Genomic DNA, 25,224 nt, shown 5'->3' with positions numbered 1-25,224 from the left:
ATATAGACCAAAAAAATAATAATAATTCCAAGCTGGTACAATGTATTTAGTATTTAGTATTACATTTGTCATTTCTGAAAATTTGCATGAGTAAATATGCAGTCTTCCATTAAAGACAATCTACTCACCTGCGGCCACATTCTGAATATTTACCAATATTTTTTAATATTAAGGCAGCTGTTAATCGGATGTGTTTAGTAATTGGTCCTTCTTTTTCATCCTAAATCAGAAAAGAAAACAAGTTTTTAGCATCAATATCATAACTATTTCTTTCCAGTATATCATCCATACTCATCTACTTACTGTGAAATCTCTGAAAACGAGGTTTCGTGATCCTCGCCTTAAAGCCATGAGGGCAGCACTAGGGTGACTGACAATAGCCTTCTGTGCTCTGGGAGTAGAAGAACCCCCAGCAGTTGATGGCCTGAATAGATTTACAAATAAAAATAATTACACAGGGTTTCTAGCACAAGTATTGTTTCCTTCTGTCAAACTGATGCTAACAGGTTCCAATTATTTTATTCCTTAAGAGAAGGTAGTTTTGTCCATATCTTAACTAATAAAATAATAATATATTAGATACATTGCCATTTACTTTGTAAGATGTTTTGTCAGCATTATTAATATACTGCATTTTAAATTTTTATTTCTCTATCCATTTAAATAACAACTGCCTCCCAAATGAAACAACAACCTCTACTCCAAATGCAATATAGAGCAATGCTTCCCAAGAATTGGAAGCCTTTGGAATAAGGAACAATGGCAGGGGGGTTTATTGCAATAATTCCTATTATACTTTTAAATTATTTAAAATATTATTCTTTGGGGAGGAAAGATTATACAGATTTAAATATTTAATTTTGCATTGGCAGCACATCTAGAATTTCTTATTTGATGCCACAAATCTAAAAAAGTATTACCTTCACCAATATAAGGCAAAAGCTTCAGATGTTTTCCAAAGAAACTAACTTTGCATAAATATTAGACAATTGTGAGAGGATGAAGTGTGAAAAATTTCATGTCAGTGCAGAGAAATCAATGCAGAGATTAATAACATAATCTTCTGATACCAACTGTTTGTCGAAGCCACTTTAGTAACATTCTTAAAATTTTGACTACAATTTATACTCAGCTCATCTTCTAATTCTTGATACTGAGAAGTGATACTGTCTAATATACATCAATATAGCCAAAGGAGGAACACTATTACAATTCTATTGGACTACTACCAATAGTAATAAACTGCTAGTTAATAGTAATACTATTAACAAGGAAAATAGATATGTCCACTGAATAACATTTCTCAATTATAGTCTAGCAGGGGGGAAAAAGATAAAGAAAGGAAGACTAAATGAAACTAGTTCAGCTGAAAAATATTTTACATACAGAAATGTAAGAACTACAATTCTATGTTTATAAAAGGAAGAAGACAGGAAGCAGCAGGTGAAGCTAGGAAAAATCACATCAGATACATGTACAGGTGTCCCCCAAGGCTGTGTACTCTCACCACTTCTCTCTATACACTAATGACTGCATCTCAAACGATCCATCTGTTAAACTGCTGAAGTTTGCAGATGATACAGCAGTGATCGCACTCATTCAAGACAATGATGAATCCGCATACAGACGGGAAGTTGAACAACTATCCTTGTATGTGTCCAGAACAATCTAGAACTGAACACACTCAAAACCGTAGAAATGGTGGTAGACTTTAGGAGAAACCCTTCCACCCTTCCACCTCTGACAATATTAGACAACACAGTATCAACAGTAGAGACCTTCAAATTCCTAGGCTCTATCATATCTCAAGACCTAAAATGGTCACCTAACATCAAAAACATCATCAAAAAAGCACAACAAAGAATGTTCTTTCTGCGCCAGCTCAGGAAGCTCAAACTGTCCAAGGAGCTGCTGATACAGTTCTATAGAGGAATCATTGAGTCTGTCATCTGCACCTCTGTAACTGTCTGGTTTGGTGCTGCAACCCAACAGGACCGACAAAGACTTCAGAGGATAATCAGAACTGCAGAAAAAACAATTGATGCCAACCTGCCTTCCATTGAGGACCTGTATACTGCACGAGTCAAAAAGAGGGTGGGGAAAATATTTGCTGCCCCCTTGCATCCTGGACATAATAATAATAATAATAATAATAATAATAATAATAATAATAATAATAATAATAATAATTATTATTATTATTATTATTATTATTATTATTATTATTATTATTATTATTATTATTATTTATTAGATTTGTATGCCGCCCCTCTCCGAAGACTCGGGGCGGCATAAACTGTTTCAACTCCTACCCTCAAAATGTCGCTACAGAGCACTGCACACCAAGACAACTAGACACAAGAACAGTTTTTTCCCGAATGCCATCACTCTAATAAACAAATAATTCCCTCAACACTGTCAGACTTTTTACTAAATCTGCACTTCTATTTTACTAGTTTTTCTCATCATTCCTATCCTTTTCCTCCCACTTAGTACTGTATGACTGTAACTTGTTGCTTGTATCCTAAGATTTTTATTAATATTGTTTCTTCATTGCTTATTTGACCCCTATGACAATCATTAAGTGTTGTACCACATGATTCTTGACAAATGTATCTTTTTCTTTTATGTACACTGAGAGCATCTGCACCAAGACAAATTCCTTGTGTGTCCAATCACACTTGGCCAATAAAAAAAAAATTCTATTCTATTCTATTTTAAAAGGAAGGAAATAATTGGGGAGAAGAGAAATAAAAAACAGAATAAACTGAGAAGGTCCAGTGACAATGGAATAAAGATGTTGAACACTAGATTTTTTAATCTGAAATTTATTTCCATTAAAATACATTGGTTCAGCCTTTTTGCTATCAAGCTAATACAGACAGAATCAGGTAGATAATTTAAAAAGTAAAAACTGTTTTTATGTGATACATAATTCTGAACTGCCAAATATGATAGCAATACCATATGCTTAACTGCCAAATATGATGATGATCTAGCTTTGGAAATTTTTTATCAGTAAATAAAACGTACAATGTTTGTGCTCAATTCTTAAGTTGTGTTCTTATGAGTCTCCATGCTGCTTGCTTGCTGTCAGCTACCATTGAAATGGGGGAGGGGAAGGCTTAGCTATTTAGAGGGGTGGAAAGTACTGGAGGGGATGAGGAGGAGAAGGAGGAAAGTTATCATCATGTGTTGTGTAGCTGAATGGACTTCTTTACAGACTGCTAAAGGTCAACTATCCCGGCATATCAGATGGATCGGAATTGGACTTTTTGCCTCCTCCACTTCTCTGAGCCTGTTTCTTCCCCAGCCTTCCTCCCCCCAGCCCTTTATCTCCCTGGCCCTTTTGCCGAATGGGCTCAGTTTGATTGATGTATGGTTACAGATCAGGAAAAATTATTACAATTTGATACCAAAGTGGCTCTCTCCAATAGAGGCAGTGACATACCCAAATGCATTAGATCCCCCCAAAATAGTATCCTACAAACAAAATGAACTAATTCCTAGACAAACCGTTATGGAAAAAGACATAAAACTAGATTGGTGGTCCCTTTTGCAAATTAGCTCAAAATATAGAACAGAAAAAAATCAAATATGGCTTCCAAAATACCATTGACTTAGATAAAATTCTCATGGGTCCAGATAAAAAAACATTATCTAAACTATACAACCTCCTCCTCGCTGATGAAACAGTCGAGGAGGAGGCGAATGATGGCTATGATAGCTTGGGCCCAGAAGAACCGTTGTACCTACTTGAATGGTCTTCTCGATGCCCTGGAAGGAGAGTCCAGCATGGGATTTTGCTCAAGTCTTATTGGTAGGACTGAGTTTCAAATTAACATAAATACATAATAATTAGGTACCACCCCCTTGCTGCCCCAAGTAGCCAGTTTTAAAAAACGAAAAGATGTAAATTAATCAACTTTATTAACAACCATAATGAAAACTTTAATAACAATCAAACAAGAACTCCCATGGTTCTTAGGGAGGGTATGGACTCTCCTTCCAGGGCATCGAGAAGACCGTTCAGGTAGGTACAACGGTTCTTCTCCCATGCCTCCTGGAAGGAGAGTCCAGCATGGGATATACCCAAGGTTTAATGTTCCAGGGAGGGAGATTGATGAACCATGGGCTGTACCTCCCCGCACACCTTCTGGAGTACACGTCTGCCAAAGGCCGCTTCAGCCGAAGCGAAGGCATCTAACTTGTAGTGACGAATAAAAGTTGTGGGTGAACTCGACGCCGCGGCTCTGCAGATATCTTCAAGTGGTGCCTGCGTCGCCCAAGCCGCCGAGGAAGCCGCACTCCTTGTTGAATGAGCCTGTATACCACTCGGTGGAGTCCTTGAACTCGCCTTGTATGCCTCAACTATACACATCCTTACCCACTGGCTGATGGTATTAGAAGACACCTTGCAGCCCATTTTACTAGAACTAAATGACACAAACAAGGCCTCAGTTTCGCGTAAACTGCTGGTACGCCTGATGTAAAGTTTCAATGCTCTGCGTACATCTATCTTGTGCCACTTAAGTTCTAAGGGGTGATCTCCCCCAGCACAGAAATCCGGTAACACCAGCTCTAGAGCTCTGTGAAAGTGTGTGTTGATTTTTGGAAGAAAGGTGGGGTCCAGGCGTAAACAAACTCTGTCTGGATGAAATTGACACAAATCTAGTCTTACCGATAACGCGGACAGTTCGGAGACCCGCCTAGCCGAGGTGACTGCCACCAAAAAGGCCGTCTTGAAGGAGAGATAACGCAGTGAAACAGTCCTTAGCGGTTCGAAAGGTGGCCCCGTGAGGGCCTGAAGGACCAAAGTTAAGTCCCATGTTGGGAAACGACGAACAGGAGGAGGGTGTGTGTTCGTAGCCCCTCTGAGAAAGTCCCTAATCCACGGGTGGTAAGTTAAGGGTCCCCCATCGTCCCGTTTTATAATAGTGGTAAGCGCTGCGACCTGGCGCTTTAGCGTGTTTGGCGCCAGACCTTTCTCCAAACCTTTCTGCAAGAATTCCAAGATAGGTATGACTGAGGAATCCTCTGGTCGTAAGTTTCTGTCATTGCAGAAGGAATGGAAGGCTGCCCAGGTCGCCTGATAAATGCGGACGGTGGACGGGCGTCGGGCCGCTTGAATAGTTGTGATAACATTCTCGGGAAGGTGACAGCTCCTCAACCTGTCCCCTTCAAATGCCATGCGGTTAGATGGAACCATTGGGGTTCCGGATGGTACATGAACCCCTGACTGAGGGAGATCTGGTCGTTCGGGATCCTCCACGGTGGAGAGATGGACAGTTCCTTGAGGTCCGCAAACCAAGGTCTCCGAGGCCAATGCGGTGCCAGGAAGATCACCTCCGCTTCTTCCATCATGATCTTCCTTACCACTGATGGAATAAGTGGAATCGGGGGAAAGGCGTACAGTAGGGCCTTTGGCCACTGAAGATGTAGTGCATTGATTCCTTCGGCTCCCGGAGATGGAAATCGGGAGTAGAACCTCGGGAGCTGGGTATTTTGGGGAGTGGCGAATAGGTCCACCACCGGTTCCCCGAACCGACGTGAGACTTCTTGAAATAGAACCGGATCGAGTCTCCATTCCGTCGGGTCCAGTTCCTGGCGGCTGAGCCAATCCGCCTGTTTGTTGTCCTCCCCCGCAATGTGTTCTGCATGCAGGGAAGAGAGATGAGTCTCTGCCCAGTCGAAGAGAAGAACCGTCTCCTCCATCAACCTGAGAGAGCGCGTTCCGCCTTGGTGATTTAAATGTGCCCTGGTCGCTACGTTGTCCGTGCGTACGAGGACGTGCTGACCTTCCAGTAAGGTGGAGAAGGTCAGCAAAGCCAAGCGGACCGCTCGCAGCTCCAAAAAATTGATATTGATTGGACGTAGCTCCTGGGGGCTCCAGAATCCCTGAGCTACCTGAGAGTGGACGTGGGCACCCCACCCTAACAGACTGGCATCCGTGGTGAGGATAGTATGGCGGAATGGTCCGAAGGGTGTGCCCTGCCGCAGTGCTGGGGATCTCCACCATCTCAGGGAAAGATGTAACTCGCGACTCACAGAGGTTAGACGGTGTGTATGGCTTAGTCTTCGACGCTGAAATGGGAGTAAAGTCCACTGGAGCAGTCGGTAATGGTAACGGGCCCAAGGAACAATGTCCACGCAGGAGACCAGGGTCCCCAGCACCTTGGACAGAAAGGACAATGGGACCCGTCGTTCCTGTTGCAAGCTGTTTACCAGAGAGCAGATGTTGAGTTGCCGCTCTGGAGAGAGATATACTTTCTGGGCGACTGTGTCTATCACTGCCCCCAGATGAATGAGTCTGGTGGCCGGAATCAAGTGGCTTTTTGGCATATTGATGGTGAAGTCGTGAAGTTGTAGACAACGCATCGTAGTTTGCAAGTCCTTGTGCGCCCTCTGGCGGTCTGGAGACAGAAGTAAAATGTCGTCCAAATATGCTAAGATTCGGATTGGACGGGACCGTAGATCGGCCAGCAGGGCGTCCAGTATCTTCGTAAAGGTACGTGGGGCCGATGACAGGCCAAAGGGCATTGCCCTGTACTGGTAATGGACGTTGTGTAGACAGAATCTGAGAAACTGTCGATGGTTCGGGTGTATGGGAACATGTAGGTAGGCCTCCTTTAAATCGACCGAAGTAAGAAGGTCCCCTGTTCGAACAGAGGCCAGAATGGAGCGGAGGGAGCTCATCTTGAACCGTCGGTAAAAAACATATTGGTTCAAACGTTTGAGGTTCAAGATGAGTCTGCAACCCCCGGAGGCCTTGGGTATGAGGAACACCTTTGAATAGAAACCCGTACCTATGGAACTGTCCTGAACGGGTTTGATCGCTTGGATCTGTAAAAGGTGGAGAATTTCCTGATCCAAGAGAGACCTCCTTGCGGGGTCCCTGGGTACGGGGCACACGACGAAATGCTGTGGAGGGCTGTACATAAATTCTATTTGTAGTCCCCGGGTGATGGTGGCTAATACCCCGGGGTCTGAAGTGGTTACTAGCCATTGTTCGCTGAACTTTTGTAGCTTGCCCCCCAGAGGAATGCCGTCCAGGCAGTCACTTGGAACGCCGAGCATTGCGTTGCTGGTATCCCCGGAAAGGTCGTCTTGTTTGGGAGAAGCCTCTGCCCCGGTCTTGGGAATACTGCCTGTCATTCCTATACGATGATGAAAAGGCACCCTGGGAGTAAGATCTGGCCGGCTGTGAATTGGCCGACCACGAGTCCCACCGAAAGGACTGTCTACGGGAGTACGGGCCAGTCCTTCGGTCCTGGCGGCGGAAAGATCTTGGAAGGACTTTCCTTTTATCCTTATCCTCCACCAGGACAGGATCAAGGGCCTCCCCAAACAACTTTGTGCCCTCAAAGGGAGCCGAAGACAATGTCCACTTCGACTTGGCATCCACCTGCCAGTTTCTTAGCCAAAGTAAACGTCTCGACGAAATGGTGGACGCCATAGCCCTGGAGGCAAATTTAGCGGCATGCAGAGTGGCATCAGTGGAAAATTCCGCCGTTGCGAGGAGCTTATTCAAGTCCTGGCGCAATCGAGTCTCATCCGGGCCCAGCCTCGCCTGAACCTCCTGGATCCACATGATGGAGGCCCGACTGAAGAACGAGGCAGTGGAGGCTGCCCGAAGAGCCCATGCCGCCATCTGGTGGGTCTTCTTGAGAAGTGTCTCTGCCCTTCTTTCATCCGGTTTTAAGTTGTCCGCTGTCTCTGAAGGTATGACAGCGCGGGAGACCAATGTAGCCACTGGCTTGTCCACAGGGGGAAACTGTAGCAGGTTTTCCATGCTGTCATCAAAGGTATAAAACCTGCGTTCCAGGTTGGAGGGCCCCTGCGCCGCAGCCGGATGCTGCCATGGGCGCTTAATATTCTCGAGAAAAATTTCCAGTGCAGGAACCTTGTCCGATTCCTTGGTTGGCTCCTTGCATAATGCCGCCGAAGTACATGGCCCATCTCCTGGTTCCACTAGTGGTGTTGCTCCCGGCACATCCAAGGCCTGCTTTGCCTTGTGTAATAAAACCCTAAACAAGGAGGGTTTAAAGAGGCCAGCCACTGGTGGCTGCTCCGGAAAGGTGAATTCGTCATCTGACAGGTCATTTCCGTGGTCACTGTCTTCCTCAAAGTTGGAGTGGTCAATTGATATAGAATCCAACCCAGTAGGGGGCGGTGGTGCTGACCAGATGTCTCTGGGTTGGGGAGGCTGAGATGGAAAAGCATTGGCCCGCTGGGTTGCTGCAGCTATGCCCTGCGTATATGCATTGGCCACAATGTCCTGGAGAGTAGGTGCAAAGGCCTGCCAAGCATCTGCATAGTCTCTAAGACCTGCTGCCGTTGGAGTAAAGGTAGATGAGGGGACATAGAGTGGTGTCTGTAACCCCGCCTGAGGCAGTGCTTGGCTATGAGAAGAGGAAGGCCTCTCAGGCCTCGCTGCAGTTGATGGCAATGGAGGGGGAATCTGCCTGTCAGGGGACCAGTCTCTCTCTGTTGCGGTGCCCTGGAGGCCCATGGAAGCAGCAGGTGGAAAAGCAGATGGAGGAAGAGGCTGGAAAGGGCCTATAGTGAGTCCACCTACGATGGGGGGGGACAAGGCCGCCTCCAAACGCTGCTCTAGGGCCTTGATCTTCCTCTCAGCCTCACGAAGGGAGGAACTTGATTGGGAGGACTTATTCTTAGGCTTGGTGGCCTTATCCTTCCCTTTGACAGGTGTGACAGTCTGGGCCTGCTCCTCTGCACTGACCAGCTGGTCTGCCATATTTATTAGTATAATATGGGGCAGCGTACTCACGATCGAATCCACAAAGCGTGCACAGCCACAGTTATTTTTGAGAAACAGAAGGCTCTCACTTGCAAGCAATGGCATGCAGACAGGACTGACAGTGAAAAGGCAGCGTTGCAATAGGCTGTCAGCCTACCGCGTGACCTCGTCGGCTGTCTCCGGGCAGACTTCAGATGACTGACACTTGGCCAGCTGCCCAGTTCGCGCCTAATTAAAACGGCAATGCTATGCCGTTCGCGCTTCTGGCACGTTGCCAACAAAAAACATGGCGGCCAGAAGAATCGCCTCACAGGGCGAGAGTGCACTCAGCGAAATCGGGAAGCCTCGCCGCAGCCGCCATCTGACGATTCGCACGCCGCTCGGAGGTTGCCGAAGCCTCCTTTTGCCGCTCGCCCCTGCGAGCGGTCGATCAGCTGTTAGGCGGCTTTTAATGGCCACCGCGGCTTCCCTTCGGCGTTCTTTCTTCTCCCGCCACCCCCGACAATGGGGAGGGACGGACCCCCCCCATCTGGGGTGATTTGGGCTTAGTTGGACCACCAGGTCCTAATAATAAGTCAATTATAGCCCGGTTGCTCCTTGGTGGGCAGTACCCGCTGAGAGAAGAGGCCCCAAAAGGAGAAAAGGTGGGGGTGGTGCCCGCGGAGGGCAGAGACCCCATCAGATCAGGAACCTATTAAATGAGAAAAAAGGGAACAAAATTACAAGGTTCACATAATATTTATTAACATTAATTCACTTTTATATACTCAACCTAAAGGTGAGAGAAAAACTCATGTCCTTAACCTCGACTGAGTTTTTTAAAACTGGCTACTTGGGGCAGCAAGGGGGCGGTACCTAATTATTATGTATTTATGTTAATTTGAAACTCAGTCCTACCAATAAGACTTGAGCAAAATCCCATGCTGGACTCTCCTTCCAGGAGGCATGGGAGAACTTCAGATACGCCATCAATCTAGCAGAGTGGGGAAGAATCTGGATTATAAATTATAAACTTACATTAGCCATACCATATAAGGAAAACATCTTCCCCCAGCCCAATTAAACAAAATGTACCCAGTCATATCACCAATCTGCTGGAAATGCCAGAGGGAAATAGCAACATACTACCATGGTGGACATGTCCTGTCGCAAAAGAATTTTGGAAAACAGTTAAAAAGAACCATTATACATACCTGAACGGTCTTCTCGCTGCACTGGAAGGAGAGTCCAAAATGGGTTATTCTGCAATCTTATTGGCAGAGACTGAGTTATTAATTTAAATAATTGTTTAGGCACCGCCCCCTATAGTCCCCAGGAGCTCAGTTTTAAAAACGAAGACAGTGTAATAATAATAACTAGAAACTTCATTTTTACAGAAGCAATAACTATAACAATTAACAACCCACTCCGGCGTCCCTGAACCAGGAACAAAATAAGCCGGGCGGGTTTGGACTCTCCTTCCAGATCAGCGAGAAGACCATTCAGGTATGTACAACGGTTCTTCCCCCCTGCACTTGGAAGGAGAGACCAACATGGGATATACCAAAGTTTAATTCCTCTGGGTGGGACAAGGCTGTTCCAGGGTCGCTGTAGTGTCACACACCTGTTGTAGCACCCGTCTACCAAATGATGCTTCTGATGATGCAAAAGAGTCCAACTTATAATGACGAATAAATGTGGACGTAGCTGCCCAGGTTGCCGTCCAACAAATTTCCTCAATGGAGGCCTGCGTTGTCCATGCTGTTGAGGTTGCTGCACTCCGAGTTGAGTGAGCCGTCACCCCTTTTGGTGGATCACAAGAGCTTGCCTTATAGGCGTCATAAATGCAGTCTTGGAGCCATCTACTGATGGTTTGAGATGACACTCTAAGTCCCAACTTTTGTTGTGCAAAGGCGACAAACAAGGATTCCGACTTCCTGAAGGGTTCTGCCCTTCTAACATAAATTTTTAGGGCACGTCTAACATCTATTTTGTGCCACGAGAGTTCAGATGGATGATTGCTGTGTGTACAAAAGTCTGGCAATAGCAGTTCTTGTTTCCTATGAAAGGCAGTGTTGATTTTTGGCACAAATGACGGGTCTAACCTCAGGACCACCCTATCCGGGTGGAAAATGCAAAGGTCTGGACGGATAGAGAGTGCCGAGAGTTCTGACACTCTCCGAGCTGATGTTATGGCTACGAGGAAGGCTGTCTTAATGGAGAGAGTCCTCAGCGGAACCGTTCTTAAGGGTTCGAACAGTAGTTTTGTCAGGGCCTTTAGTACCAAGGAGAGATCCCATGTCGGGAATCTATGAACCGGTGGGGAGTGTATATTGGCAGCTCCCCTCAGAAAATCTTCTACCCATGGATGGTGAGTTAAAGAGCATGTCTCTGAGACTCTTATGATAGTCTCCTTAGGGCAGGGGTCGGGAACCTATGGCTCGCGAGCCAGATATGGCTCTTTTGATGGCCGTATCTGGCTCGCAGACAGGGCTCCTACCTGTCTATGGGAAGGATGCGTGCACCGCGCTCCATCAGGCCGCGGTGCATACTGGGAGGGGCGTACCGGGCCCGGGAAAATTGAATAATGGCGGGGGCCCGGCGCTTCTCCTGCTGAGCCCAGTCCTCTCCCGGTGGCTTTCGGCTCCTCCCGTCCTCCAGTCCCAGAGTAAAGCGTGCGGCGAAGGTAGGAGCCCCTTCGGGATGGCGGTTGCAACTTGCGCTTGTGTTAAATTTTGTTTCTTTCCTAAGCAGCCTTCTGTGTAAAAAAATCCATTTGGGAACGAGTCGTTCCCAAATGGATTTTTTTACACAGAAGGCTACTTAGGAAAGAAACAAAATTTAACACAAGCGCACAAGCGCAAGTTGTAGGCTTCGCACGCGTGCGCCAGCGTCCCCCAAAAGGCCCCCTTTCCAAGGGCGCGCACGAAGCCGCCCCCGCCCCCCCCCCGCGCCTCTAGCCCCCTCGCGCCGCCGTGGCTACTCGCCGCTGCCCTCGCCCGCCCGTCTGCTCCGCCTCTCTTCCCAGGCATTCTTGGATCCCTCCTTCTTCTTCTGCCGTCGCCGCCGCGGCCTTCAGCCCGGCTCTGCTTTCCCGCCCGAGCGCCTCGTGGCTTCGTGGAGGACCTTGCTGGCCCCCACAGCGGTCAGGGTCCCTCAGCGCTGTTGGTGGGTCACTCAGAGTTGACCCACGGCCGGTCTCCTGCCTTTTAAGATCCGCGCTCCGTTTCTTCTCTCAGCGGACTTGCAGACGGCGGTTTCATGGACAGGTCGGATCTTTAATTTTACCTCAGATTGTTTGGTTTTAGCACGTCCCCCGCCCCCCCCAAAAAAACCCACCTGAAGAAGTGGCACCTTAATAAATTATGACAGTCACTTCCCCGGTTTCCCTCTTTATATCTGTACAGTATTTGTATCTGAGTGCCCTCCTGGGGTGAAGCACAGCATCCTACATGAGGAAAATTGCATCCCTTTTTCAGGCCGGGATTGAGCGAAGTTTACACGATGTGAGGGAAGAGAGGGCCGGGAGGACACAGAAGGGAAGGAAGGAAGGAAAAATAGGGAGGGAAGGGAGGGAAAGACAGAGGGGAAGGAAGGGGAAGAGGGAGGAGAAGGAAACAGGAAGAAGAGATAGGTTGGTTGGAATGAAGGAAGAAGGGAAAGAAGGAGAAAGGGGAAGGGAAGGAAGGAAAGGAAAAGAGGGAGGGGGGAAAGGAAGGAAGGAGAGATAGGTTGATTGTAATTGAAAATTACAATTGAAAGTAATTGAAAATTACTTTCGCCAGCCTCCGGAGAACGAGAGAGAGTGAGAGCAATGACAGAACAAGATAGAGAGATAGATAGATAGAGAGAGAGAGAGAGAGAAATAGGGGGAGAAAGAGATAGCAAGAGAAAGAGAACGAGAGAGAGAAAGAGTGTGAGAGAGAAAGCAAGAGAGAGAGAGAAAGAAAACAAGAGAGGGAAAGTGAGAAAAAGAGAGAGAGAGAAAGAGGGGGAGAGATAGAGAAAGAGAGAGAAAGAAAAGAGAGAGAGATGAGAGAGGAAGGAAGAGGGAGAGAGAGGGAGAAAGCAAGATAGAGAAAGAAAGAGAGAGAGAAAGAAAGTAAGAGATGAGAGGAAGGAAGAGAGAGAGAGGAAGAAAGCAAGAGAGAGAAAGAGAGAGGAAGAAAGCAAGATAGAGAAAGAGAGAGAGAGAGATGAGAGAGGAAGGAAGAGAGTCAGAGAGAGGAAGAAAGCAAGATAGAGAAAGAGAGAGAGGGGAAGAAAGAGAGAGAGAGAGAGAAATGAGAGAGGAAGGAAGAGAGAGAGAGGAAGAAAGGAAGATAGAGAAAAAAAGAAAGAGATGAGAGAGGAAGGAAGAGAGTGAGAGAAAGAGAAAGAAAGCAAGAGAGAGAAAGAGAAAGAGAAAGAAAGAGATGAGAGAGGAAGAAAGAGAGAGAGAGAAATGATAGAAAAAAGGGGAGAAAAAAAGAGAAATGAGAAAATGATTGAGGCAGAGAATGACAGAAAAGAGAAACAGAGAGAGAAGTGATTCTTGATTTAAAGCATGTGATTAAAGCACTTAAATAATAACAGAGAAAAAAACCCATTGGAGCGATTGATCTGTCAATGGCCCTTTAAACATATTGTGCGGCTCTCGCGGAATTATATTTCAAAATATGTGGCGTTTACGGCTCTCTTAGCCAAAAAGGTTCCTGACCCCTGCCTTAGGGTATTAGGTGCCAGGCCCCGCTCAATTACTGTTTGTAGAAATTGAAGAACAGAGATCACTGACGCCTCTGTGGGGTTGACTTGTTTGGTACAAAACTCACAGAAGGCTGCCCATGTCGCTTGGTATATTCTGGCTGTAGACGGGCAACGGGCTGCTTGCATTGTGTCGATAACATCCGCTGGTATTTGGTGATCCCTTAGTCTGTGCCGCTCAAATGCCAGACGGTTAGTTGGAGCCATTGAGGGTCTGGGTGAGTCATGACCCCCTGACTGAGGGCAACGTCCCGATCCGGAATCCTCCATGGAGGAGAGATCGATAAGGCGACCAGATCCGAAAACCAATGGGGAGCCACCATCAACACCTCCGCCTGTTCCGATAGAATTTTGTCCACAACCCTGGGGATGAGGCTCGTTGGAGGGAATGCATACAGCAGGCCTTGTGGCCAGGGCGATAGCAGGGCATTGACTCTCTCTGCTCCTGGAGTTGGAAACCGAGTGTAAAACCTCGGGAGTTGGGTGTTGAAGTGAGAAGCAAAGAGATCCACCTTCGGTTCCCTGAACCGACGAACGATCCTCTCAAATAGTCCCGGATCCAGTCTCCATTCTGAGGGGGTCTAAGGTCGCCCTGCTGAGCCAATCTGCTTGAACATTGCTTGTTCCTGCAATATGCTCCGCTGTTAACGACGCCAGGTTGGTTTTGGCCCATTGAAATAGGGGCTGTGGTCTCCTTCATTAGTCAATGAGACTTTGTGCGCCCCTGGTGGTTCAGGTGGGCCCTGGTTGCTACATTGTCCGTTAGGACTAGCACATGTTGGTTGTTAACCAGTGGGGTAAAAGCTTGAAGGGCGAGGAAGACTGCCCTGAGTTCCAAAAAATTGATGTTGACAGTTGACAAATCCTGTATGGACCAAAGTCCCTGTGTCATGTGAGCTCCGATGTGTGCTCCCCAGCCGGAAAGACTGGCATCCGTTGTGAGGACCACCCGATCGTGGATGTGAATGGGAGTCCCGTGCTGTAGTCGAGATGTCTTGAGTCCTTGAGAAAGACGAATCCGCTGCTTGGTATGGCTCACTCTCGCCCTCTGGGCCGGAAGGAGGAGCCATTGCAAAGCCCGTATATGGTGTCGGGACCAAGGCACGATACCTATTGCTGACACTAGTATCCCCAAAAGTTTTGACAGAAAGACTAGGGAAGCATGGTGTTGATTTTGCAATTTGCGAATCAGTTGATGAATGTTGGCCTGTCTCTCTGGTGACAGTGACATTGTCCCGGAGACTGGGTCGATGATAGAGCCTAGATGTAACAGTCTGGTTGTGGGGGTCAGATGGCTCTTTTTTAGGTTGACAGTGAAGCCATGGGACTCCAACGTATGCATAGTGAGGGCCAAATCTTATCTCGCTCTCGATGGGGACTTGGATAGAATGACAATGTTGTCCAAGTACGCCATCAGGCGTACGGACTGAGAGCGGAGGCCAGCTGTTATGACGTCGAGCAATTTGGTGAACATCTGGGGGGCCGATGACAGGCTGAATGGCATGGCCCGATATTGATAATGGGTCCCCTCTAGGCAGAAACAAAGGAATCTCCGGTGAGCTGGATAGATAGGGACATGAAGGTACACCTCTTTGAGGTCTATAGAAGTTAGGAAATCCTTTGGCCGAACTGCTTTTATAATAGTTTGGAGGGAATGCATTCTGAATCTCCTGTAACGTATGAACACGTTCAGGCTCTTGAGATTCAGGATCATCCTGCACCCCCCCGAGGCCTTTGGTACAATAAAGATCACAGAGTAGAAGCCTGTGCCTTACGCATGACGGGGCACCCGCTCTATGGCCTGAATGTCCAGGAGGTGGGTGATTTCCTCCACCAATTGTCATCTTTTTTGCTGTCTCGAGGTACTGGGCAATGGATGAAGCGGTCGGGTGGGGGCTGGAGGAATTCCAACCGCAAGCCTTGGGAGACCGTGGTGATGGCCCATTTGTCTGATGTTGTTGTCCGCCAGAAGATGTTGAAGCGCTGGAGTTTCCCTCCTAGAGGTTGTGACTCGACTGAGTCACTTGGTGCTCTTAAAGCCCCTTTGGGTGTTACCTCTGAAGGGGCGTCTTGTTTGCTGGTACCCTTGTGATCTGTCTTGAAATGATGTACGATCTGGTCTAAAAGAGGACTGGTTATATTGACCCTGCTGATATGGTCTCTGGGTCTGGTTGGTACTTTGGGAGGAGTCCCAACGAAAGGACTGGCGCCTCATGTAGGGTGCTTGTCTGCGTTCCTGGCGTTTGTAGGCCTTAGGGAGCCCCTTCCTTTTGTCCTTATCTTCTATAAGGACTGGAGTCAAGGTGTCCCCGAACAATGTGGAGCCCTGAAATGCCAAAGAGGCTAGGCTCCACTTAGACTTTAAGTCAGCCTGCCAGTTTCTTAACCATAGCAGGCGCCTTGAAGAAAGGGTATTTGCTATACCCCTTGCTGCAAACTTGGCCGCATGAAGTGTTGCATCAGCCGAAAACTCCACAGTTGCCAACAATTTGCTCAAGTCCTGGCATAGACGACCTTCCTCCGGGTTGAGTCTGGCCTGCATTTCTTGTATCCATATTATAGACGCCCTATTAAAAAAGGACGCTGTAGCCGCTGTACGAAAGGCCCAGCTGCCCATCTGGTGAGTCTTTCGTAACAGGATCTCAGCCTTCCGGTCCTCCGGTCTAAGGCTGTCTCCTGTTTTGGTGGGCACCAAGGCGTTGGATACTAGGGTCATCACCGGTTGGTCTATGGGTGGAAACTCTAATAGTTTCTCTACTTCTTCATCGAAAGTATAAAACCTCAGTTCCATATTTGAGGGACCTTGTGCTGCAGCCGGGTGTTGCCAAGGTCTTTTAACACTTTCAACAACAATCTCTGAGGCCGGGATATAGTCAGATTCAGGGCGAGGCTCCTTAAACAGGGTAGTTGCTGGTCTGGCAGCCTCAGAGGCCTCGGTGGTCTTAGTGCTGCCTAGTAAATCGATGGCCTGCTTAGCTTTGTGGAGCACAACTCTGAATAGGGCCGGTTTGAATAAGCCCGCAACAGAAGGTGGTTCAGGCATTGTCTCATCTTCAGAGAGATCATATTCCCTATCATTGTCCTCTAATGGTGTTTCCTCTGCTAAGGAGCCATATCCTGAAGGGGGCGGTGCCGACCAAATATCTCTTGTGTGTTGTGGTAGCTGACCATACTGCTGTGTAGCCGCAGCCATTCCTCGAAAATAAGCATTATTGATGATGTCTTGCATCACAAGTGACATATGTTGCCACACATCAGAAGGCCCCTGAAGCCCTGCAGCTGTGGGGGTAAAGGTGGCAGGAGTGGCTGCTAAGTCTCCCGATGGATGACTTGAAGGCCTTGCTCTCGCTACATTAGGCTCAGGAGAAGGTGAGACCTGTGGCAGGAATGGCACCTGTCTCTCAGGGGACCAGTCTCCTTCTGTGGGAATCCCTGAGATGGGGATGATTCCCAAGCTTGAGATAAGTAGCGCGTGGGGATAGGAGGCATTGCCATAGCTGGGCTTTGGAGTGCTGCCTCCAGTCTTTGTTCCAAGGCTTGTATGCGCTTTTCTGCCTCTTTAAGGGAGGAAGATGTCATGGTCTGTAAAGACTTGGCCTTAGCCTTGGATTTATCCTTTTCTTTAATTTTAGTAGCAGTGGATGGTGAGGCCACTTTCTCTGTTTGATGTTCCTCCATAGTACTCACGGTTGTTGAGTATGAGACTGGATGTCCTTAGGAATTCGAGGCTAGGTTTCTGGGAACCAGCAAACAATTTGTGAGGCTGCAGCGGTTGCCCGCACACTGCTCTCCAATCGCAAAATGGCAGTACAGGCTCCACTGAGGCCAACGCCTATGTGGCCACGCCCTTCTGGTTCCCTTTCTGAGGCAAGGGAGTTTCTTGCCTTCTGCCTATCAAATGGAGGGCCCGGGAAAAAATAACAGCCAGGAGTAGAAATGGCGGTGTTTAGCTCACTTTGGAGCATTCCGTTGCTCTGTCCATATCGCCGTTTTATTAGCCTCTCAATTCGCCGCTTTATTTTGCCTCCCGCTTCGTCGGCAGTAGCATGGGCGGCGGCCTGTCCTCGGCCGCCTCTCAGCTGAGAGGCGCTAGCGCTATGCCAATTCGAGCCGCTCCGATCCCTTGAGCTCGCGGCCGCTTCCCAGCTGATCCTGCAAGTCCCAGCCCTCGATTCTCTGTTCGGGCTTCTTCTTTTTGTGCCATCTTGAAGCCTCCCAGTGGGGGGGGCGCCCCCCCTACCTTCGGCTTGCAGCCGAGTGTGGCCGCTGAGGCCAGGGACCCCGGGCTGCGTTGCTCCCATGCAGGGCAGTACCCTCGGAGGGAAGAGGCCCCTGGGGAGGAATGGTGGGGATGGTGCCCGCAGAGGGCAGAGACCCCATCAATGTTTTTCTTCATCCTGTAAAGACAAAAGAAAAAACCATTAAACAGGTAAACATTAAATATTAACTTAAGCACTTTATTAAGTATAACAGAAAAAACAGTCTCTGCTCTAAGACTGAGTTTTTAAAACTGAGCTCCTGGGGGCTATAGGGGGCGGTGCCTAAACAATTATTTAAATTAATAACTCAGTCTCTGCCAATAAGATTGCAGAATAACCCATGTTGGACTCTCCTTCCAAGTGCAGTGGAGAAATGCCTTGAACAAATTATTCTACAAACAATTAAACTAAAACCCGAATTATTTTTATTAGGCATCGCAAGGCAGAAATTTGCTAAAAAGGAAATGTATTTGATTTTACACATTGCATCAGCAGCCAGGTTAACATCCGCGCAAACGTGAAAAAAACAAACAGTGCCATCAACTTTATCTCTAATAATCAAAACCATGGAGTGTGCAGAGATGCACAAACTGACCCTTGAACTTCATCGGACCAGAATATCTCTGGGACCGCCTTCTGCCGCACGAATCCCAGCGACTAGTTAGGTCCCATAGAGTTGGCCTTCTCCAGATCCCGTCGACTAAACAATGTCATTTGGCGGGACCCAGGGGAAGAGCCTTCTCTGTGGCAGCCCCGACCCTCTGGAATCAACTCCCCCCAGAGATGAGAATTGCCCCTACCCACCTCGCCTTTCATAAGCTCCTTAAAACCCACCTCTGTCATCAGGCATGGGGGAACTGAGATATTCTCTTCCCCCTAGGCCTATACAATTTATGCATGGTATGTTTGTGTGTATGTTTGGTTTTTAAATTAGGGTCTTTTAAATTATTTTAAATATTAGATTTGTTATATGTTGTTTCACTATTGTTGTTAGCCTCCCCGAGTCTACGGAGAGGGGCGGCATACAAATCTAATCAATCAATCAATCAATCAATCAATAAACAAACAAAAAAAATTTTAAATTTATTTATTATATTTGTATGCCGCCCCTCTCTATAGACTCGGGGTGGCTAACAACAATAATGAAACAATATGTAACAAATCTAATATTTAGATTAATTTTAAAAGATTACAGTGTTATAATTTTTATAGTGCCTGGGGAAATTGGTATAAATGGCTGGAAGAGAAAAAATATCTCCAAAATCTAAGAAACATAAACAAACGACACTTTAGTACTGAAGACACATAAAACAATCAGAACGTATCACCAACCTACAAATCCAAAACCTCTTCTAAAATGTCGTACTCGGACTTTAGAGAATATCATACTTCCATCTAGCAGATTACATACCAACACACTTCACCTTTGCAGAATTTATATGTATATATTATTTTGAACAAACTCCCTACTTAATGTACAACTATACCTACAGAAATCATACTTATTAAATTCACAACATACTTACAAACAGTTTGCTCAACTACTAAAGCCAACAATAACAGTTGGCTACCCTTGTTCCTCCTCCCTATTTTCCCTTCTTTCCCCCTCTTCCTTTTCTTTTTATTTCTTGCTAATGTGTGATTATAAGTGTGTTTATTGATATTTTGTATTTTAATTGTTTGTATTTTAACTGTTCAAATAAAGTATTTTTAAAATAAAAAAAAGGAAGGGGGGACATCGGGCTTCACCCTAGAAGAATTGGGTCTGAGATGAATGGCTGGGGAGGAACAGATCGACAAAGAAAAAAATCTCAAAGGAGTATTGGGACCTCAAGGGGGTATTCAGTGAGAGGGAAGCGGATAAGCTACCACCCCATAGGCCCATAGACTGTAGTGAAAACCTTGCATTTACCAGTATGCGAAGGCAGATCTGGTGGCCTTCCATGTAAAAGGACATTGAAGCTTATATGGCCAGCTGTCCTGTGTGTGTTACAGCCAAGAGGTCCCCTGGTCGGCCACAGAGGCTCTTACAGAATGTGTCGAGGCCTGGGGCACCGTGGAAGGAAATATCTATGGATTTCATTGCCGGAGAGTGGGGGAATACTGTGCTTTGGATTGTTACTGACCTTTTTTCCAAACAGGTACATTTTGTAGCCTGCCCAAAAATCCCCTCCTCCAGAGCATTAAGCTGTGTATAGACTTCACAGGGTGCCTGAACGGATTATCTTAATTTTATATTTGATCTTACACCTTTTTAATAATTGTTTTAGATATATTGCTAATGTTATTTTATTGTAGGGGTGGGAAGGGGAGTGGAGTGCGACTGATTATGTGTATGTAAATGATAGTGAGTGTGATTGTGGTGGGACACTATTTAAGGATGATATAACCTTTGTTTTTAATTTATTAAGGAGATCAATTTTTAAGATGAATGTATGAATATGATTGGATGGAGAGGATGTCTGGGATGTATGAAATGTATGGAAGGGACAGCTGGTCTGGCGGCCTGGAGGCAGGAGGGGTGGGGGCGCCTATCTCTGGGGTGGTGGAGGGCCTGATTGCATACAATGTCGGCCTGATTGCGTCTGCGGAATCTCGCCCAGCTGCCCTGTTTAGGGTGACTCACTCCCTTCTTAATCAGGGGGGAGTTGGGGAACCCTTACAGGGTAGTGCCGAGGCTTTTAATAAATTTTTTGCAGACAAAATCGCTCAATCCAGACTGTCCTTGACTCCAATTGGAGTGCAGAGTCGACTGATAACGAGTCAGTCGAGGTGACAGGGGCCCGTCTTAGTCCATCTGTTTGGAGTGAATTTGACCTGGTGACACCTGATGAAGTGGATAAGGCCATTGGAGCTGTGAGTTCCGCCACCTGTTTGTTGGACCCGTGTCCCTCCTGGCTGGTCTCGGCCAGCAGGGAGGTGACACTGAGTTGGGTCCAGAAGATTACCTACGCTTCTCTGAGTGAGGGGTCCTTTGCGGCTCCGTACAAGGAGGCACTTGTGCGCCCTCTCCTCAAGAAGCCTTCCCTGAACCCAGCCATATTTAATAACTATCGTCCTGTCTCCAACCTTCCCTTTATGGGGAAGGTTGTTGAGAAGGTGGTGTCGCTCCAGCTCCAGCGGTCCTTGGAAGAAGCTGATTATCCTCGGCAGTCAGGATTCAGACCTGGCTGCAGCATGGAAACTGCTTTGGTCGCGCTGATGGATGATCTCTGGCGGGCCCGGGACAGGGGTTCATCCTCTGTCTTGGTGCTTTTTGACCTCTGAGCAGCTTTCGATACCATCGATCATGGTATCCTTCTGCGCCGATTGGAGGGGTTGGGAGTGGGAGGCACCATTTTACGGTGGTTCTCCTCCTACCTCTCTGGTCGATCACAGTCGGTGTTAGTGGGGGGACAGAGGTCGTCTCCTAGGTTCCCACCTTGTGGGGTTCCTCAGGGGTCGGTCCTCTCCCCTCTGCTGTTTAATATCTACATGAAACCGCTGGGTGAGATCATCCAAGGGCATGGGGTGAGTTACCATCAGTATGCTGACGACATCCAGCTGTACATCTCTATCCCATGTCCATTCAGCGAAGCAGTGGAAGTGATGTGGCAGTGTCTGGAGGCTGTCAGGGTCTGGATGGGTGCCAACAGGCTCAGACTCAATCCAGACAAAACGGAGTGGCTATGGGTACTGTCTCCCAAGGACATGTCCATCTGTCCATCCATCACCCTGGGGGGGTGGCAATTATTGACTCCCTCAGAGAGGGTTCACAACTTGGGCGTCCTCCTCGATCCATAGCTAACTTTAGAACATCATCTTTCAGCTGTGGAAAGGGGGGGCGTTTGCCCGGGTTCGTCTGGTGCACCAGTTGCGGCACTATTTGGACAGGGAATCTTTGCTCACAGTCACTCATGCCCTTATTACCTCGAGGTTCGACTACTGCAATGCTCTCTACATGGGGCTACCTTTAAAGAGTGTTCGGAAACTTCAACTTGTCCAAAATGCAGCTGGTCCTGGTTGGCGGGACCTGGGGTAGAGCCTTCTTTGGGGGAGCCCCGGCCCTCTGTAATGAACTCCCCCCAGAGATTCGCACTGCCCCCTCCCTCCTTGCCTTCCGAAAGAGCTTAAAAACTCATCTTTGCCACCAGGCTTGGGACTTTTAGATCTTCCCCTGACCACTGAATGCCTTAGTATGACTGCTGAATGTTTGGTTAATAAGTTAATTGTTTGGTTAAAATTTTCTTTTAATTGTTTTTAAATTGTAGTATTAATTGGATTACATTATTGTTCTGTTTTTATATATGCTGTGAGCCGCCCCAAGTCCTCGGAAAGGGGCGGCATACAAATCCAATTAAATAAATAAATAAATAAATAAATAAATAAATCTCGGATCGAGGGGTCCAATTCACTTCGGGGTTCTGGAAGGAGTTCCTGTCCTTAGTGGGCAACACTCAAGGACTGAGCTCCGCCCATAACCCACAAACCAATGGGGCATGTGAGTGGGCCAACTCGGTGTTAGAGTAGTACCTTCACTGCTATTTAAACTATCAACAGGACAAGTGGAGTGAACGTCTACCCTTTGTGGAAGTGGCTTATAATAATTTGTTGCACAGTAGTACTGGGTTCACCCCATTCAAATTGGTCTATGGTCAGGACTTTGTGCCTATTCCTGAATTACTGCAAGACTGGCCAAAACTCCCCACCCTAAAGGCAGCTAAAGTCTAAAGTCGAATTGGCCGATAGCCCGTAAGGCTATCAAGGCCATAAGGCTCAAGCAGATAAAAAGAAGACTCAGCCAGTAAGCTACAAAGTAGGAGATAGAGTCTTTTTATCGACAAGGTTTTTACAGACCACTCAAAGGTCTGAAAAACTAGGGCTCAAGTATGTGGTCCATTTCCCTATAGTGCAAGTGGTCAACCCAGTGGCAATGAAACTGGAATTGCCAAAAACTTTGTGGAGGATCCACCCAGTGTTCTATATTAGCCTGCTGAAACCCAAGCATATTTTGAAGCTGGGGTCAGCCCTGGTAAACCCTCCAACCCCCCTACTTATTGAAGGAGAGCAACACTTTGAAGTCAAAGAAATTCTGGACTCGTGATAACAAAGGGTGAAATTGCAGTAGCTAGTATCTTGGAAATATTTCCCTCCATCTCATGCAGAATGGGTGGAGGAGAAACACGTGATTGCCGAGAAAGAAATTGATCACTTTAGAGCAAAATACCCTGATAAACCGTAATGCATAACATTACAGTAGTACCTCTAGATACGAGCTGCTCTATATACGAGCATTTCGAGATACGAGCTAGGAGGGGAGAGATATTTCTGTTCTACTTACGAGCTCAAATTGGGGATACGAGCCGAGGCCAAGTCTCACTCTGGGCTGTGCCCCCTCCAAGCGCTCACCGCCTGTCCCTGTCAGTGGCCCAGCCACCTTCACCCGCCCGGACAACCGATAGAGGGGCTCCTCCGTAGGGGCGCACGGGGAAGGGCTTGAGCCGCTGCCTTCTCCTTTCCCCGTGGGAGCGCTGCACCTCTTGTCTACCCGGCTTGAGAGGCACGAAACCGGTGCTCATGCCGGGCGGCCCGCCTGGAATGCCAGCAATGCCGCCGGGCCGATTGCCGAGTGGGGGCAGGGCGCAGAAGGAGGCGGAGGCGGTGCCGCACCGGCCCCCTCAGGCCGCTCCGTCCGGGATGGGGCTCCTGCGGAGGGACGCACGGGGGCTCCGGAGACTGGACGGTAGTTATTGAGTACGGCTGGGTCCAGGGAAGGCTTCTTGAGGAGGGGGTGCACAAGTGCCTCCTTATAAGGAGCCGGAAAGTACCCACTCCCCAAGGAGGCGTTGACAATCTCCCGGACCCAGCTCCGCGTCACCTCTTGACTGGCCAAAACCAACCAAGAGGGACACGGATCCAGTAGACAGGTGGCGGAACACACAGCTCCAATGGCCTTGTCCACTTCCTTAGGTGTCACCAAGTCAAACCTCTCCCAGACAGATGGACAAAGACATTTAGCCCCAGTCACCTTGACTCATTCGTTGTCAGTTGACTCTGTTTTACAATTGGAGTCAAGGTCCGCTCGAATCCGAGCGATTTTATCAGCGAAAAACGTGTTAAAATCCTTGGCACTACTCTGCAAGGGCTCCCCAACTCCCCCCTGGTTAAGAAGGGAGCGGGTTACCCTAAACAGAGTGGCCGGGCGGGATTCCGCTGATGCAATCAAGGTGGCATCATACGCGCATCTTGCCGCCTTGAGCGCCACTTTGTAAGTCATAATATGAGCTCTTACAAGTGTTCGATCGGATTCGGACTTACTCTTCTTCCATCGCTTCTCTAGACGTCTCTTCTGGCATTTCAACTCCCGGAGCTCCTCATTGAACCATGGAGCTCTACGGGGTCTAGTGCCGCGGAGAGGTCGCAGCGGCGCAATTCAGTCAAGGGCACGCATGCGTAGATGGCGCCGGGCAGATCAGCTGCTGGGTGGCTTCCCTGGGTCTTCCCCCTCTTGCTGGCGGGAGGGCGAGCGGCGGGCATCAGCAAGGAGTTTCCCCACCACCCACGCAAACTCCTCGCTGCCGCCCGCCCTTCGCCCGCCCACGCCGTTCATTCTCGCCGCTTCCCAGCTGAGTCCTGAAGCAAATTCGCTTCAGGACTCAGCTGGAAAGCGGCGAGAGCGAGCGCGAGCGAACGGCTTGTCCGCCGCCCGCTCGCGCATCGCCCGCCCACGCCGTTCATTCTCGCCGCTTTCCAGCTGAGTCCTGAAGCGAATTCGCTTCAGGACTCAGCTGGAAAGCGGCGAGAGCGAGTGCGAGCGAACAGCTTGTCCGCCGCCCGCTCGCGCATCGCCCGCCCACGCCATTCATTCTCGCCGCTTTCCAGCTGAGTCCTGAAGCGAATTCGCTTCAGGACTCAGCTGGAAAGCGGCGAGAGCGAGCGCGAGCGAACGGCTTGTCTGCCACCAGCTCGCGCATCGCCCGTCCACGCCGTTCATTCTCGCCGCTTTCCAGCATGCGCAGATGGTGTTTTTACTTCCGCAGCGCTACTTCGCGAAAACCCGCTCGTTGCGGGGGGTCCTGGAACGGAACCCTCGCAATGATCGGGGGATCACTGTACTTCTAAGCCCCTTAATCTCAGACCATTACTCAGTTGCTCAGAGAGGAATACCATGTCGGGTGCATGCCCCACCTCATGAGTCGGACCCTGCACTACTTGAGTCAGGTCCATGGCTGTCATGGTGGCCATGAACTCCTGTGCCAGCCCAGAAGATTCGCCGAGCGACGGCAGGTTGAGGTCCCCCAACACCATAAGCCTAGGGAACCCCACCGCCAGCCCGGCCACTTCCTCCAGCAGCACAGGCAGGGCTGTTGACACACAGCTGGGAGGCAGGTACATGAGTAACAAGCCCACCTGAACCCCTAGGTCCAACTTCACCAGGAGGGACTCGCAACCCGCAATCTCTGGAGCAATGAGTCTACGCAGGCACAGACTCTCCCTGGCTAT

At 48.3% G+C, this 25,224-nt stretch overlaps 1 protein-coding gene across 5 annotated transcripts in view; it reads right to left on the bottom strand.

The window, feature by feature from the left end:
* Positions 1-25,224, bottom strand: part of ARID2 (AT-rich interaction domain 2) — a 453,518-nt gene that overhangs the window by 33,354 nt on the left and 394,940 nt on the right. For all 5 annotated transcript variants that reach the window (XM_070755575.1, XM_070755576.1, XM_070755577.1 and 2 more), the window contains 2 exons: positions 304-424; positions 129-220 (listed from right to left, as the gene is read on the bottom strand). In XM_070755575.1, the coding sequence (XP_070611676.1) occupies positions 129-220; positions 304-424 (213 nt within the window). The remainder of the gene's footprint in view (positions 1-128; positions 221-303; positions 425-25,224) is intronic.

This window comes from Erythrolamprus reginae, chromosome 6 (assembly GCF_031021105.1).
Source record: "Erythrolamprus reginae isolate rEryReg1 chromosome 6, rEryReg1.hap1, whole genome shotgun sequence".
In the NCBI taxonomy this organism is placed as follows: Eukaryota; Metazoa; Chordata; class Lepidosauria; order Squamata; family Dipsadidae; genus Erythrolamprus; species Erythrolamprus reginae.
The sequence above is the reverse complement of the archived record's forward strand: the minus strand, read 5'-3'. Positions and strand labels throughout refer to the sequence as shown.